Source organism: Primulina tabacum, chromosome 6 (assembly GCF_025594145.1).
Source record: "Primulina tabacum isolate GXHZ01 chromosome 6, ASM2559414v2, whole genome shotgun sequence".
Taxonomy (NCBI): domain Eukaryota; kingdom Viridiplantae; phylum Streptophyta; class Magnoliopsida; order Lamiales; family Gesneriaceae; genus Primulina; species Primulina tabacum.
In genome coordinates this window covers 32,208,649-32,226,921 of record NC_134555.1, presented here as the reverse complement: position 1 = coordinate 32,226,921, position 18,273 = coordinate 32,208,649, and the positions used below count along the sequence as shown (strand labels likewise).

Genomic DNA, 18,273 nt, shown 5'->3' with positions numbered 1-18,273 from the left:
AGTTGACTGGACAACAGTTGATTCCAAAATCTATTCTTGATTATTGAATAAATTTGGCTGCTAAACTGCCCTCGAGGACCGCAAATGTTTCTGCTATATGTGGCTCAAATTGGCCCGGCAAAAGGCGTCTCAGAGCCAAAATAATCATTCCATTAACGTCTCCGCCCACGACTCCAACTCTTAAATAAGGAAAATTTTCTACGTTAACTTTCAGGTTGTTCGGTGGAGGCAAAGACCACCGAGAGAGACGTACGGAACAAAGAAAGATAGGGTTACATATAAAAAAATTATGGGATTCCCCCATAATTTATTAGCACCATCCAAAATAAATATAGATTTCATTTTATATATTTATTAAGAAAAAACAGTTACATCATTATTATAGTGAGCGGTACATTATACATGTGAAAGTGGAAGTCAGGAAGAAATCGAAAAAAATGGATTGGTAATAAATAGCTAACAATTTTCCCTTCAACATGTAATTTTATATAAAATAGTTTTAGATATACATGTTAATATATATATTCATTCCTCAAAAATGAAAATGAATTTTTTTTTTCAATATATTTTATTTCTTTCAATATATACTTCTATTAAACTATTTAATTTAATTTATATTGTTCATCAATCAAAAAATAGTTTTATAATTATATATATATATATTATATTTTACCTAAAACAACGTGTTATTTAAAAAAATTACCTCAATAGAGCATAAAATGTTTATCTAAAAAAAGATAAATAAATCGCATTGATTAATTTCTATAAACTATAATATTTAGGAATACAATTAGTAAAACCACATATAACTGTAGAAAAAAAAGACTATTTTAATGAGACAAATTAATACACAAATTTTTATTTTTCAAAAATATAAAAAGTTAATAGAAACAAATATATCAATTAAAACTATGATATCCAAAAGTAATAAAAAATGTGGCTGCTGGGATTCGAGCCCAGGTCTCCACGGCCACAACGTGGAATTCTCACCACTAAACTACAGCCACTTCTTGACCTTAAATTCCGTTAAATATATAAACCTACATTACCTGTACACCTTAAACTTCAGGCATTGGCCACCACACGAATCTCTCCTTAATACATACCAGTGCACTTACGCACGGTTGCATGTTTGTATAATTTTTTTTATAATTCATTTGATTTATATTTAAATGAGGATAAAAAATATAATCACAAGAAATAGCGAGAGACTACACTGTAATTTTGATATATAAATTGAAAAATTAAAGAATACAAAAGACCTCAGTGATTATTAATATATATAATTATTAAAACAGACCATGACAACACAGTTAATTATTCAAAAGGTCTCAAATTTAATAAAATAATATAGAAATAATATAGATATATTAGAGTTCAAATTATCTCATAGAGCTGTATCTTAGAGTCCATGCACTCACAAAAATCAGAGCAGATCCTATCATTTCTCACCCCTGCTGTGTTTTCATCCAGGAAACCAAACCATGATCGTATATGACTTCTTTTGCTTATGTCCTAATGGGAATGTGGAATTTGAAAGTTTAAGTAAATTATGAATTTACTAAAATAGATTTTTGAAATAAAATAAATAGTCTTTTTTTTAATCGATTCATTCAAAATGCCAAACAACCAGTAATTCGTTGATTGCCCAGAAATAAATAAATCCCATTTCCATTTGTCTCGGTCTCGTCTTTTCGGACATTTACAATTTTGTGGGATTTCATCATTTATGGCTATGGATACAATAAACCTCAATAAATCCAATGTATTTATTGCAAAAATTAATTCTGGCTGATGCCAAAGATAATAATGTCTCACATTATCGCCCTCTACTTTGCCTTGGATTTATTGTCATTCTCAGTGTTTTTAATAGGAAGACCCAGTTCGAGAAAAATTAAAGATTATTATAATTGTAGTAGCATCAGAGTAGGATCTCATGGAGCAGTGAGGAGATTCTGATATTGATTCTGATGCGGATTTTGGTACCGTATGAGAGGTGGAAAAATGGGATTTTGTTTTATTTTCGAAACAAAAATGGGATATTATTGGTGATCGAATACTGCATCAAATCCAGAGAAACTTAAGGAGGTCACGAAATATTTGTGACAAACTTTGGAAATCTGAATTATTTTCTTGAAAACCCAAAAGTTTTTGGGTCATTCATTCCTCTTTAAATACCACCAACCACACTGGGGGCTCTGTGTTCCCTCTTTCTTGGTGGGTTTCAATTTTTATAGATATAGATATATAGGTGTGTGTTTTGTGTTTTTTGTTTTTTGGTGCTATTGTGAGGTGGGTTCTGGCTGCATAGTCAAGAAAGTGATAAAAATGGACACTTCCGGTTCGGGTTCGGGTTCGGGTTCGGGTGATTTCACGGAGGGAATGGTGGGTGATGTGGAAGAACCTCATGTTCTTGCTGTTGATGACAATTTAGTTGATCGTAAGATTGTTGAGAAATTGCTCAAGAATTCATCTTGCAGAGGTAATTGGCAATTTCCTTCTTGTTGGGCTAAACTTTGTCTCAATTTTTCTGAATCTCATTGTGTAAAGTGTTTACCTTTCTTGAAATCAATTTAAAGATAATTATAGCGATGTAGTAACATATTGATGGGAATTACACGTTAATAAGTGTGAAGCAATGGTTTCTTTTATCTACAAATGACAATGGTATTTTGGTAAGAACATTACCATTTAATATCTTTTTGAGCTTTGCTTGAGGTGAGAAATTTGTTGATTTTTTTTTTTTTTGGGTTTTTTGAAAGGTAATTGAACAAAATCAATGGTGCATGGAGAAGAATCTAAGAATTTATGGTGTGAAATTTTTTATATTTTCTCAGAAAGTAACTTTTTTTAAAAATAAAAATTGGCTACGGCTCCAATCGAGTTTTACGTACCTATATATTGTTTTCTTGCAGTGACTACTGCAGAAAATGGACTAAGGGCATTGGAGTATCTTGGTTTAGGAGATAACAACCAGAGCAGCACTGTGAATAACAATGTAAGCAACTTTTTTTTTTTATGAAAACCTTACATTAATTTGACACAGTTAATATATTAGTTTGAGCTCGATTTGATTAGCAAATAAAATATTGAACTTGGCTCATATGAGTCAAAAAATCCCTGAATTTTTTGAAAAGTTGGAAATTATAGAACTATGGTGACTCTATGGAAATAAGAAGTTGAGCTTTATAAGTCGAGCTTCTGCAGCTCTATAGATATTAGCAGATCGACACTTCATAGTTCATATTTTAGCAACTACTAAATCCCAAATCCAGTTTTATCCTCAGGATCTTTTCTGCATATTCGTCGCACCAAATGTTGACACTTTCGAGCCCCTCGTTTCTGTTTGTAATGGAGCAGGTCTCAAAGGTGAATATGATTATAACAGATTACTGCATGCCAGGAATGACCGGATATGAACTGCTCAAGAAAATTAAGGTGAATTATTATGAGCTCCCGATGTACATAATTTCACTTGTCTACAATCTAGAGGTCTAGAAGTTCATGTTGATATCTTCCTAAGCAGGAATCATCGGTCATGAAGGATGTTCCTGTTGTCATAATGTCATCCGAAAATATCCCAACTCGTATAAACAAGTAATTCATATATTTCTTATCTTCGTTCAAGGTATTTTTCTTTACATGTTATGGTTAAGTTATCGCATTTCTAATTCTCCGATTTCATAGGTGCTTAGAGGAAGGCGCGCAAATGTTCATGCTAAAGCCTCTCAAATACTCGGATGTGAAGAAGTTGCGTTGCCAGTTGCTACAATCCTCTGTCAGAACATCCTCAAAGATCTTGGTCTGATCAGTTCTCGAGTATTTCTTGTTCTTAGATAAGTACTGATATACAAATTATGCAATTGCAAGGATCATATCTATTCAGATCAAGTTAATGCATCATAAATGTTTACCTTTACAAAAAGGATGCAACATGGATTGCTAGATTGCAATTAAATGGGTCATATTCATCCTGATTGAAGATCACTTCACAGGATTGTAAATCTTACATATATTTCATTTTTTCCCCTTTATGTTAAACACTTCTAGTAGTAGATCGGTTTTCTTGTGTCTAAATCACAGCAGAAGTTTAAAATTTTTATTTTGACATTCAAAATTTTCTTCGAACACTCATATAGTTTAAATAAAAAAAACATTCATAGGGGGTTAGAAATTATACTTTTAGTGAATTAATTCACTCAGCTCCAACTATTCCGATATTTACCGATATAACTCTTGTTAAATTTTCCTAAGAACTTTCTTCAAAAATCTTTCTTTAATTCTCCTATCAAGTCCACGACTGGAATGAGTATTCCTCTTCTAAATTGCACTAAAAAATTTAAAAGAATTTTTCGTTGCAGATCAAAATTTGAGAGACGGCTCAACCTTTAATTTTTTTTCAAGGTGGCCGAAATTTTGAGATAATATTTTAAGAGGATTTTCTAAAATTTTAGATGAAATGGAGGCTAGGGTTAGTCACCTCCTTTACTTAATTGTGTATGCTTAACCTAAATTTCCATAAAAATAGATTTAGGTTCCTTAATTAGTATTAACGGGCTTGATTAATTAATTATACTAGTCCAACTAGTTTAATTAATTAATCAAAGTCCATTAAGAACTTTAATTATTTAATATTTTGGACTTGTACTCCTACAAATCCATCAAACATACCTCTCACTATATATTTAATTTAATATTTACGAAACTCAACTTTTGAGTTGAATAAATTAAATTCTCAAAGTTTATATTCAATTTCTTGAATTTATTCTCTCCAAATTTTAAATATTATAAATTCAACTTTTTGAATTTACTATCTCACAAATTCAACTCCCTGAATTTACTATATCATAATTTTATATAAATTCAACTCCTTGAATTTATTTTCTCAACGAGAACAAATGATCCAGTGCTTGTGTGATCCTCAATGATTCTGAAATACAGCTAGCCGTGGGTTCACAACTCTTTGAGATTCATGGCAATTTCTTTTATTCGGGCTTACCCTAATTTGCCCACATTCCATGCACCAATATTTGATCATGAGAATGTCAGAAATTATGTTCTGATTAAACCCATTAAATCATGGTAAGAACGTCTAGTAGCATCGCCCCCTGATTCCCTAAGTATCACAGATAGTGTCTGCAAGAACCAATCGGTTATGATTAACATATAGTACAGTCACTTCATCTCATATATCCCGATCGAATATGCAACAATTGGTTAATCGAGGGTTGCATATTAGATTCGATATTTATGTGATAAAATCATGAAATATTCATAGTGTCATTGCATGCACAACTAGAGAACTCTTTTCCTAATGTACATCTCACACTCTAGCTAGAGATTTTATGCACTATTATTTCGTTAGATTACATAGGATATCCATACTTGTATGTGAGCGGTGAATTCCCGACTACAATGCACTGGCTCTTACATATGTTGCAATTGCACCTAACCTCGTCACCGTGTAACCCTCACGGAGTCGGTAAACGAGTCAAAGCACAATCCTAGTGTGTAGAGCCTCGGTGTTGTTTTGGGTCGTAAGGACTAATCATGTACAATCACAACCGCAGACTTTTCCTCTCGATGAATGATAACCAATTGGAAAGTCAGATGGAGGGTTGTTCGGTACAATCATCGTATGATTACCCATCTGTATGATTGGGCATCTTTATATCCTTACCATGAAACACGGTACACAACATCAAAGATGCTAGTCTCAATTTCAAGCGACCTTTATCCTTGGTTTAGACGGCTGAATCGACTAGGAACGGATTTAGAATATACAATATTTATAAAGGAGTTTCAAGATCGAATAACGATTCATTTGTATTAAGGTATAATCAAAGACTTTATCTATGCTGATTGCATGGGTATACAAATAACACTAAGAGCGTAATCAACATCACGACGTGTTGATATCATACCATACATGATACTACCAATGGCTGACGCATATGGAATACATGTCATCATCTCTATCTCTTCATCAGTTTTGGGGCACATTACTCTAGGTAGAGTAATACCATGACATATTGGTAATTGTTCTCTCTTGGACTCTTCCATAGAGAATCTCTTCAGAATGGTATCGATATAAGTCGCTTGGGTGAGCCCCAACATCTTTTTTATCTATCTCTATATATTTGTATTTCCAATAAATATGATGCTTCACCCATGTCTTTCATGGAGAATTTACTTGTTAACCATATTTTATTTGATTGCAGTAATCCTACATCATTCCCAATGAGTAGGATATCATGAACATAAAGTATTAGGAATGTCATTGCACTCCCACTGACTTTCTCGTACACACATGGTTCCTCAGGATTCTTGACAAAACCAAATTCCTTGATAGTGTTGTCAAATATGAGGTTTCAACTTCTGGATTCCTGCTTGAGACTATATATTGATCTCTGAAGTTTGCATACTTTATGTTTACTTCCTACTGATGTATATCCTTCAGGTTGAGACATATAAATATCTTCTTTAATGTCTCCATTGAGGAATGTAGTTTTTACATCCATTTGTCATATCTCATAGTCATACCATGCTACTATGACTAGTAGTATTCTAATGGACTTAAACATAGCAACTGGTGAAAAAGTTTCCTCATAGTCAATTCCTTGCCTTTGAGTATAACCTTTTGCTACCAGTCTTACTTTGAAGGTCAATACCTTCCCATCCACCCCAAGCTTTCTTTTGTAGATCCATTTGCATTCTATGTGAACGATTCTCTCAGGTGGATCTACTAATGTCCAGACTTGGTTTGAATACATAGAGTTCATCTCAGACTGCATGGCTTCAAACCATTTGGATGAATCAATATCAGATATTGCTTCTTTAAAGTTCATTAGATCACTTCCAACACAAGACTTAGCATGGCATTGTTAATGAAGAAGCGTATATATAGCAGGTGGCCTAATAATCCTATCAGACCTTCTAGGTGCGTGTACTTCAACTACTGGCTATTGGGGATCATGTTCAACTTCTACTGTTGAGGGAGTATCTTGAATTTCTTCAAGTTCTATCATCTCGTTTTTCTATCTAATAGAAATTTCTTCTCTAAGAAGGTGGCATTTCTTGAAACAATCACTTTTGCTTCATTGGGATGATAGAAATAGTATTCAACAAAATTCTTTGGATACCCCACAAAATAGCACAAAATGGATCGACTATCCAATTTGTCTCTCGCTGTCTGCTTTACGTAAGTAGAACATCCCCATATGATTAAGTAAGAATATTTGGGAGTTTTTCTCATCCATATCTCATATGGTGTTTTATCAACAGCTTTTTTATGGACATTATTCAACAACATTGTCGCAGTTTCAAGTGCAAAGCTCCAAATGGATGTAGGCAATTCCGTAAACCATGTCGATCAAAGTTCGTTTACGACGTTCAAAAACTACGTTCAATTGTGGTGTTGCTGGTGGAGTCCACTGTGAGAGAAGCCCATTCTCTTTCAAATAATCCAAGAATTCAGTACTCAAGTATTCTCCACCTCGATCAGATCAAAATGTCTTAATACTTCTTTCTAATTGTTTTTCTACTTCTGATTTGAATCCTTTAAACTTTTCAAAAGCTTCAGATTTGTGTTTCATCAAATAGACATACACATACCTTGAATAGTCATCAGTAAATGTAATGAAGTAGGTTTGCCCATATTTTGTGATAATACTTACCGGTCTACAAATGTCTGTGTGGATAAAATCCAGTAGACCATGTGCATGTTCCACGTTTCCCTTAAAGAGAGTCTTGATCAAGCATGTCTTCTCCCAATAGTTTGTGCATTCTTCTTTGGGAAATTTGACCTAGTCTAGCGTGTCATATTTGTGCGGGATTTGGATCATCTAACTTTTTTTTGTTTGTTGTTGTTTTCTTTTGTGCTTGGATATTGTTCAACGGAATATCTTTCAGTTTTAAGTTATAGAGATCGTTCATTAATTCGCCGGTTCCTTTCAAACATTCATTCTTGTAAATATTGCAAACACCTTTAGCAAAAACGCAAGAATAATCATCTCTATCAAGCGTAGAAATAAAAATAATGTTTTTAACCAATTCAGGAACATATAAAATGTCTCTAAAAAATAACTTAAAATTATTGCTCAAAATCAAAGTAATGTCTTCAATAGCAGTTGCAGCAACCCTTGCTCCATCCCCCAATCTTAGAAATGTCTTCCCATCTCTAAGTCTCCTGCTTCTTGCCATCGTCTGCAAATCATTGCATAGATGAGAACCACATCCGATATCTAATATCCAAGAAGAGGAATTAATTGAGACATTTAGTTCTATGTAAAACATACCGTAGCCAGAACGCTTCTGGGTAAGATACTCCGTACAGTTACGCCTCCAATGTCCAGGCTTGTTGCAGTGGAAATAGACATGTATGGCTTCTTGTTGAGCTGGTTCTTCTTTGGTGGGGTAGAACGCTTCTTGCCTTTATTTTGGGCTCCTTTTTTCGTACCGAATGATGAGCCCACTAGAAAAACATGCTTTTCTTTCTTGACTGTGACTTCATAAGTAGTAAGCATGCTGACCAACTCTTCAAGGGTGGCCTCGAGCTTATTCATATTAAAATTAACCACAAATCCATCGAACAAGATAGCAGGAGAATATCAGTTGAGAGCTCACTAGGAATAACCACGTCGAGTCCCACCAACTTCTCGATGAGCCCAATCATACTAACATCATGCTCATGGACCGAACTCCCATCTTGCAAACGTGTAGTCATGAGCTCCTTAACAGTATCATGTCTCTCTAAACGAGTTTGTACACCATACAATTCCTTCAGATAAAGGTGAATGTCTGCAACATTCACCGCCTCCTCGAACCTCTTTTGAAGTTCATTCGACATAGAAGCCAACATTTAGCTTTTAACTTGAAGATCATGGTCCCACCATTTCTCAAGATTAGCCAACTCAGTCTCACTGACGTCCGAAGGTGCTTCCCTCGGTGGCTTCTTATCAAGCACATAGATAATCTTTTCCGAATTCAGAACATCTTTAAATTTCCAAACCAGTCATTATAGTTAGGGCCAGTCAACTTGTTTTGATCGAGAATGATTGAAAGCGAGTTACGATTCGTCAATGTAAATATACTGAAAACGAAAAATAAAATAATGGTTAGTGATTATTTTAAAATAATTTTAAGATATAAAATGCGGATTTTTATTTTATAAATTTTTCTCCCACTATTTTGATATTTCCACCATCTTCTGATGAAAAAAAGAAATCGTATTTCCTTAGTGGGCACGTAGAGTCAAATTAGACAATTATGATCACGAATAATATCAGCCAATTATAATTTCTAAATGTAGAATCCAATTGCATCGCTATGCAACCTCTCCGTGTTTCGCCTCGTTTAATAAGGACACAATAATATGACGTCGTTTATTTTTACGTGTCAAACCGACCTATCAATATCGAATTGTGGTGGACGGTCACCATGAATTTCCCCAATAATATGAGCCGAAGTCATGGGAGTTCCCCTCATTTCACATCATATGTCTGGTGGAAGTCACAACTTTCCAGCGTCCAGTTCTCCCCAATAATATGAGCCAGACACTGTCCACGGATAGCGTTCAACATGCAATCACAGTTGATGGAAGGCAAAAATAAATTAAACACCTTTAATTTTTACTTTTGCGGTTTGATTTAAATTTTGAATCTTATTCAAAATGAGGGATTTTAATTTTAAAATTGTCTCATCATTTTAACTTAAAATCGCGTGCCATGTTTGATCTCACACACACACACACAATAAATAAGGATGATCGATCACCAATACTATTAGATTAATGTGAGACAAACATGGATCCAGGCCCAAAACCTAGATGAATGCAGGGATGAAAATGCAACTTATTACAAGAGCTTCCAATATTTTACATGTCTTCATCTTGTGCATCGAGCCCACCATCATCCAGTCTTGATCTCCCACTATTTCTAATAATTAAGTTTAAATAGCCATGACACATAAGGGATACATCTCATGGAGGTGAAAATGAGTCATAAACCAGACCCACTTTAATAATATCAAATATTAACAAAATGAATAAAACATTAAAATATCATAACATATACCTAATGCATTGGTCAAAGCTCTCGATTATCCTTCATGCATTTAATATCACATATTAACATCAATTAATTAAATAAAATTTAATTAATTGATTAAATCATGCATCTAATAATATCATCACTAATCACCACAATTATTAAAGATTTAATTAAATTAAATAAACATCTTTTATTAAATTTTCAATTTATTCAATAATAATTGATTCTTGTAAAATATATTTTTACAATAAATAATTAAATTCATATTCTAATTATTTATCTTACAAGTAAATTAAAAATTTAGCAAAATTTGATTTTAAGGAAAAAATGAACAATTTTGACAAAACATCAATTTTATTCAAAATTTTGTAAAATCATAAAATCTTATCATAGGCCCGAACAATTCAAGCCCACGACCCAGCACGGTGTCCGGGACATTTCTGGGCAGCCGCTCGTGCCGCTTGCCTGCTGTCCGATCAAATCGGGCATTGGCGGGCGCACGCCGTGCGCAGCCCTGCGTGCACGGTCTGCCCGGAACAGTTCCGAGTAGATTCCAAAAAAAAAATATTCTCGGTCTTGGGCTTGAATTGTTCGAGCCTAGGGTGCGATTTTTTTTGATGAAAATAAAATTTTAATGTGCATCAATTTTCTGAAAAAATTTCTTATGTGGTTAGAAATATTATTCAACATGATTTAAACCATACGATAAAGAAAATTTGGCTCTGATACCATTGTTGGGATATCAGTTTTCTCGTGTCCAAATCTCAGCGGAAGTTTAAAATTTTTATTTTGACATTCAAAATTTTCTTTGAACACTCATATGATTAAATAAAAATACATTCATATAGTGTTAGATGTTATACCTTTAGTGAATTTTTTCACTCGACTCTAACTATTCCGATATTGGCGGATATAACTCTTGTTGAATTTCCCTATGAACTTTCTTCAGGAACCTTTCTTTAATATTCCTATCAAGTTCACGACTGGAATGATTGTTCCTCTTCTAAATTGCATTAAAAAATTTAGAAGAGTTTTTCGTTGGAGATCAAAATTCGAGATACGGCTCAACCCTTAATTTTCTTTCAAGGTGTCCGAAATTCTGAGAGAAAATTTTAAGAGGATTTTTGAAAATTTTAGATGGAATGGAAGCTAGGGTTAATCACCTCCTTTACTTAATTTCGTATGCTTGACCTAATTTCCGTAAAAATAGATTTAGATTCCAGGATTAATATTAATGGACTTGATTAATTAATTGGGCTGTCAAACTAGTTTAATTAATTAATCAAAGTCCATTCTACAAGTCTATTAAGTACCTCTCACTATATATTTAATTTAATATTTAAGAAACTCAATTTTTGAGTTTAATAAATTAAATTCTTAAATTTTATAAATTTCAACTCCTTGAATTTATTCTCTTCAAATTTTAAATATCATAAATTCAACTTTTTGAATTTACTATCTCATAAATTCAACTCCTTGAATTTATTCTCGCAAAGTTTAATTATATAAATTCAACTACTTGAATTTATTATATCATAATTTTATATAAACTCAACTACTTGAATTTATTTTCTCAATGAGAACAGATAATCCAGTGCTTGTGTGACCCTCAATGGTTCAGTGATACAACTAGCCGTGTGTTCACAACTCTTTGTGATTCAGGACAATTTCTTTTATTCGGGCTTACCCTAATTTGCCCACATTTCATGCACCAACATTTGATCATGAGAATGTCAGAAATCATTTTCTAATTAAACTCATCGAAACATGGTAAAAGGGTCTAGTAGCATCGCCCCATGATTCCCTAGGTATCACTGATAATGCCTGCAATAACCAATCGATTATAATTAACGTACAGTATGGTCTCTTCATTTCATATATCCCGATCGAATATACAACAATTGGTTAATCGAGGGTTGCATATTAGATTCGATAGCTTTGTGATACAATAATGATATTTTCATAGTGTTATTGCATGCACAATTAGAGAACTCCTTCCCTAATGTACATCTCCCACTCTGGCCAGAGATTTTATGCACTATTATTTCATTGGATCACATAGGATATCCACACCCATAGGTGAACGGTGAATTCTCGATTACAATGCACTTGATCCTACATACGTTGAAATTGCACCCAACCTCGCCACTTTATGACCTTCACGGAGTCGGTAAACGAGTCAACGCGCAATCCTAGTATGTAGAGCCTCAGTGTTGTCCCGGGTCGTAAGGACTAATCATGTACAATCACAAAAACGGACTTTTCCTCTCGATGAATGATAACCAATTGGAAAGTTCGAGGGAAAGTTGTTCGGCACAATCATTGTATGATTACCCATCTGTATGATTGGGCATCTTTATGTCCTTACCATGAAACATGGGACACAATACCACAGATGCTAGTCTCAATCTCAAGCGACCTTTATCCTTGTTTTAGGCGGCTGAATCGACTATGAACAAATTTAGAATATACGATATTTACAAATGAGTTTCAAGATCAAATTACGATCCATTTGTATTAAAGTATAAGCAAGGACTTTATCTATACTGATTGCATGAGTATACCGATAAAGTAAATTGATTTCATGAAAGTTAGATTATAATAAAATAAAGATTGATATTACACTAGAGTCAATAAATTTAATAGCCAACTGTTGGCTTGCAGGACATCTACTCTAATACGAGTTCCCTATTATTGTCGAGTATTATATCATATAATTAGTGTGATTGAGATAAATTTGTTGTAGGATCGAATCTTTGTCGCTTTATTAAAAGTTATAACGGATGTTAACTGTGTAACTGAAATATTTTAAACTGTACAACAGTTTTCGATTGTTTCACCCACCGAAACCAATTATTGCAGTCAACATTTGTTTTAATAAGAAATAATATAAATTTTGCAAGGGTATCAAATTTGTGGCAACGATATATACAATCCACATAATATAAAAATCGATGTCGCCTCTATACATACATAGAGAGAGAGATGTGTGCGTGCATTGATTTAAAAAAAGAAAACAAGAAAAAGAAGTGTTTGTGCCCTTGTAATTTGTGGTGGCAAATATTTTTGTGATCGGAGAAAACTAGATGAAATATTATTTCTATTAATTTTTTAGGCCAATATATAGGTACAAATTTTACGTATCTTTTTAAATTATTAATTAAGTTTTTTCCAACTATAATATACTAATGAATTGGCCAAATTCAAAAATATATGTATTCATGAATAGAATTATATAACATGAACATGAAAATATATTTAATAAAAATGGTTGTGGTGATGATGCCTACAATCATCCAATCCACAGCACTGCAGCACAGGATAGCACACAACAAACATGCATCTCCCTATCATTCTAAACACTGAGGAAATCAATAAACACGGCCAGCAGCAGCAAGCCACGGTCGGATCGTCCTGGTCGAGGCCGTGGTGGTGGTGGTGATGGCAATGGTGGCCCATTTCGTATTTAAATCTGAAAAAAAAATTATATGGATATACAGATTGCAGCAGCAACAAGTGATCTTGGCCACTTTTTAACTCTGGGAATTTGGTGAATGTTTATAACTTGAAACATGAACAAATTAAATTACCTGGATGGCCCTTCTGAATTGAAACTTTTTTGTTGATTAATTTGTATCGGAGTATATTATATATATTATATACAATGTGTGTATATATATATATATATATAACAGAGAATTTATGGGATATAATGAAGAATATGCTTGGTTAACGAGAAAGGAAGAAAAAAGTTGGAACTTTATTTAGAATGGAGAACCTTAGGAATCGTGTTAAATGCGTGTTGTGGCCACCTTATTAATTAGTACTAGTAATTATGTATATAAATTGTAAATTCATTTTTTATACAATATTTTTTCGATATAAAGTTATTTTATAAAATAAATAGAAACTATATTAAAATTATGAAATATTTAGATTATTTTCATTCGTTTTTTTATTTAGATAATATAACAATGGTGGATTTAGTTATTTATATACTGTAATATGATATCATATATTGCTATTTTGTATATTACATTTATTATTTAAAAAATAAACATTATTTATAGTTCAAAATTTAATTTCAATAGTTTAAATATTGGGAATAAGTGGGCTGGCTTTTGGATCGAAATAATAAATTCGAAATGCAGAGCTTTCAACATAATTTTTTTTTATTTGAATAAATGAGATGAGACGTGGATTGGTTGTTCAACTTTTGTTGAAATCGAGACATTTAGCCGTTGTTTTTTCTTGTTTTTTACTTTTATTTTATTTTTCAAAAAAAGATAACAACCAAATTCATGGTACCATAGAATCAGCCACTCTTACTAGACAATAATATATTTGGTTCGCTCATCGACATTGACGAGGAAAAACAAAAGAACAAGAATGTAGTTTCACAATCTTTGGACGTTGTCTTCAAAATATTAATAACATGCTAGATGCGTACGGACTCTCCGTAAACATTTTTTTTGGGCAAAATTATTTTAAGAGCATCAACATTGGGGTGTTATAATTTCTGAATCAGCGTTATAATGCTCATTCACAGGAGAGAGACGTTCATTCAATTTTTTAAATTTTATCGTTTTTAATATTTTTTTAATATTTATTTTCTAACGGTTTTTTTGGATTTTTTATTTTTTTTAAACTTTTTAAATTAAATTCGAATTAAATTTTAAAAAATCCAAAAAAAAAAAAATTAGCGGCTACTTAAAGGCTAGTTTGAAATCTTTTCTATAAATACCCACCAATGTGTAAACATATTTTCATTCCAAGTCACTACACTCTCCAATTCTAATATCTAACATTCTACCCGTCTATTTTTTTAAGAAGTTGATAGGATCGATTAACGTATTAAGAGTGTTTAGAAGGGGGGTTGAATAAACCCTCACAATTAAAACTGATCTTTTCGAATTTTGAGTTCAGTTTGGTGAAAAACTGATTCTCGGAATCTTGTTGGTCAATGACAATCAGTTAAACTAAAGTAGTTGCGGAAAGTAACTGACTGAAAGATAGAATACGAAAATAAAATACACAAGGATTGTTTCTGGATGTTCGGAGATTTCAATTACTCCTACGTCACCCCTTATATCTCAAGGATAGGATTTCCACTAAAAGACTTTGATATAATACAAGATTTGTACTGACCCACTTCATTTTGGACTTATCACTGCCAAAAGCTGAAACTCTTAGTATCACAAAATGTTCTCAGTGCGTAATTGATCTTAGAACTATCGAATTTAACGAATATTACAAAGTGCTAGTGAGCTCAAATTGTAGCCTTGAATGCTACGAATAAATCAAGTAAGAGTGAGCTAGGATTTTGGCAGAGTAACAACAAGCTTTTAATAGAGTGATCTCTCTATTTTCTTCAGCTGTTCTTCTGTCATATTTATAAGCTTTCCTTCCAACGGTAACTTGAGATATATTTGAATCTTTGTATCCGTTGATTGCCACTTTATTTTTGTTTGCTTCATTTATTGTAATGCGGCGTCTTAACTGCTTTAGCCGAAATGCGTTATTCTAAGCTGTATTGATTGAAGTGCGGCGTTTCATATTCAGTTGCAGTCTTCTATGTCTCTTTGTCGGTTGAGTGTTCTTTTCCGAGACATGTTCAATTGAAGGATGCTTAGCTTAAAAGCATACGGCTGAATGTATCAATTGATCGGTTTCCAACTGATCAGTTTTCTTTATTAGATCAGCTGATTTCAGTTGTTAAGTCCAGTTGCTGAATATAATCGCGCGTATCAGTTGGTTGATCAGTTTAAAAGAATATGGCTGAATGTATCAACTGATTGGTTTCCAACTGATCAGTTTTCTTTATTAGATCAGCTGATTTCAGTTGTTAAGTCCAGTTGCTGAATATAATCGCGCGTATCAGTTGGTTCATATTTTGTCAAACGCCGGAATTTAGTTTCCAACAGAAGTTCCAACAATCTTATTTTCTATCCGAAATGGATGAAAATAATAAGACATTTTTTACAAATTTCTTGAATTCTACAAACAACCCGCAAGAATATTCATCTTCCCAAAATCCAGAAATTCCACCAAATTATCAATACCCACATCCATTTCCAAATATGCCGTTTCCTCCACAAAATCTTCAAAATTTCCAATGTTTTGAAAATTCTATGAATCATCCGAGTTATGTCCCTTGAGGTCCATATCAACCGCTTCCAGCCGAAAATTGGCAAAACATGAGTCATCCGTATTTCATGCTGCCGGTTGTTCATGGATGTACTATCCCGCACACAACTGTCATACCTTTCACATCTCACATGTCGAATGAACCTGCAACTCCGACTTTTGTCCCAGAGACGCAACTTTTCGATCGTGAATCCCCAATTGAGGTGGTCAATTTAAAAAAAGCAGTTTCAAATGCTGAGGGTTCAAGAAAGCATTCAAGTTGGACAAAGGTTGAAGATGAGATCTTAACGAGAAGTTTTGTCACTATCAACAATGATCCAATAATCGGCAATGATCAAAAGACGAATGCTTTTTGGGGACGTGTTGCAAGCTACTACAATGAAAATCGTCCCCCATGTTCAAACACCAGAAGTGCAAATGTTATACAGTCACATTGGCACAATACAATCCAAAAGAAGGTACATCGATCCAACGCAAATTATAATAGCGTTTGCAGTTCATATCGAAGTGGTCACATTGACGAAGATATATTGAGGTTTGCGTACGAAAAATATCGATCCGAAAATAATAGTGTTGCATTGAATCTCGAGCATGTGTTGAGAATTGTCAAAGACCGTCCAATGTTTACTCCACAGTCCGCAGATCACTTTGTGGCCACAAAGAAGATGAGGACTTCGAAATCGGGAGCAAGCAACACCTCCTCTAACCAAGAGATGAGTATAGACCTAGATGATGAAGATACTCGTCCAATGGGACAAAATTCAGCAAAAATAAAGGGAAAAGACATAGTAAAATCGACCATGGAAGATCTAACAATAAACTACAACAATATTTTCGTAAAGTTCACTGAGTACACAAGCGTGAAGAAGTCCGAAGTCGATCTGAAACAAAAACAACTCGAAGCAGAGGAGATTAAGGCAAAAATTGCCTTGTCCAAATATGGAGCTAAGAATCGACGCTTGAAATTGAAGGAGAACGAAATCTTGAACAAAGACACCTAGCAGATGACAGAGGAGCAGCTTATCATACATGAATGTCTATGCCAGGATATTAGGTCTAGATGAAATATCTAAACTATTTACTCAACGTGTATTTTCTAGTATTATTGTATTTTTGAGTTATTGTAATTTTTAATCATTGTATTTCTCATTTCCATTAATGTGATTTTCAATTATTATCATCTTTGAAAAATTGTCATTGTAAAATAGCCATTGGAATCAGCTGTTACAAAGTAGCCGTTGGAACATCTAGAAAATGATTTAAATATTGTAAAACATTTTTATTTAATATGAAAATTTTTTAAGATGATTGAGTGAATTTTGATACCCATAAATAATGAGTTTTAAAAGGAATGTGGGTGAAAGAGATAAAAAGTTTTAACACTTACCATTGCGGATGTCCTAATAGACTTGACGATCATTTATTAGTTCACTTCTCTCATCCTTATTTATAAAAAGCTTTTAACATATATGTAATTATTAAATGACTTATATACCGTTTTTATTTATATATTATGGTTTATGTCATTTTTAAGTATGGAGAAAGCCTAAACTCTCTTCGTCTTCAAATTTTCTCTTTGCTGAACAACAAAATAAAAAGCTGAACAATTGCATGAATAATCTCTTGAAATTCTCTTTGCTGAAGGGGGTATTCTTGTTTGCATTGGGATGCTAATTCTTAGCACACTCTCATATTTTCAGCATATCCAACTACAATAATGTTAGACTAATTTAATTTTTTAAGGTAAATGCGAGTATTTATTACTACTTAATCAAGTGACGCCTTCTTAAAAGGGTAACTTGATTAACTATTTTTTAAAATAATAATAATAAAGTAACTCTTTTGAAAGAGAGTGCCACCAATATTTTTTAAAAAAAATGTTTTTGTTGTGACGCAGTCAAATATTTATTAATATATTTATATCTTAAAATTATTATGTGTTTGTTATTATTATTATTTGTGTAGATCTTTAATTTATATTAATATATAGAATAATTATTTTATTCGATTTTATTTATACTGTCAATCTAACTCAAGCTAAATTTTTCTTTTGATTTTATTTATATTGTCAATACTT

General features: G+C 33.0%; 2 protein-coding genes and 1 non-coding gene across 3 annotated transcripts; 2 read left to right on the top strand and 1 right to left on the bottom strand.

Annotated features, from left to right (window-relative positions):
- Positions 1 to 935: 935 nt before the first annotated feature.
- TRNAH-GUG (transfer RNA histidin (anticodon GUG)) lies at positions 936 to 1,007 on the bottom strand. Its single transcript has one exon. It is a non-coding gene; the product is annotated as a tRNA-His (tRNA).
- Positions 1,008 to 1,868: 861 nt separating this feature from the next.
- On the top strand, positions 1,869 to 4,020 carry LOC142548137 (two-component response regulator ARR17-like). The gene is made up of 5 exons (XM_075656471.1): positions 1,869 to 2,482; positions 2,916 to 2,998; positions 3,361 to 3,438; positions 3,527 to 3,597; positions 3,688 to 4,020. Exons 1-5 carry the CDS (start codon positions 2,329 to 2,331, stop codon positions 3,806 to 3,808), a joined length of 507 nt encoding a protein of 168 aa, XP_075512586.1. The 5' UTR covers positions 1,869 to 2,328; the 3' UTR covers positions 3,809 to 4,020.
- A 12,226-nt stretch (positions 4,021 to 16,246) lies between these two features.
- On the top strand, positions 16,247 to 17,197 carry LOC142550166 (uncharacterized). Its single transcript, XM_075659405.1, has one exon. The coding sequence runs from the start codon at positions 16,247 to 16,249 to the stop codon at positions 17,195 to 17,197; it is 951 nt and encodes a 316-aa protein (XP_075515520.1).
- Positions 17,198 to 18,273: the final 1,076 nt, after the last annotated feature.

Bases quoted from the DNA above. Each gene is read 5' to 3' on its own strand.
- LOC142550166 (XM_075659405.1), top strand. From the start codon at position 16,247: ATGAGTCATCCGTATTTCATGCTGCCGGTTGTTCATGGATGTACTATC.
- LOC142548137 (XM_075656471.1), top strand. From the start codon at position 2,329: ATGGACACTTCCGGTTCGGGTTCGGGTTCGGGTTCGGGTGATTTCACG. The intron at 2,999-3,360 runs GTAAGCAACTTT...GTAATGGAGCAG, and splicing joins GCAGCACTGTGAATAACAAT to GTCTCAAAGGTGAATATGAT. The intron at 3,439-3,526 runs GTGAATTATTAT...CTTCCTAAGCAG, and splicing joins AACTGCTCAAGAAAATTAAG to GAATCATCGGTCATGAAGGA.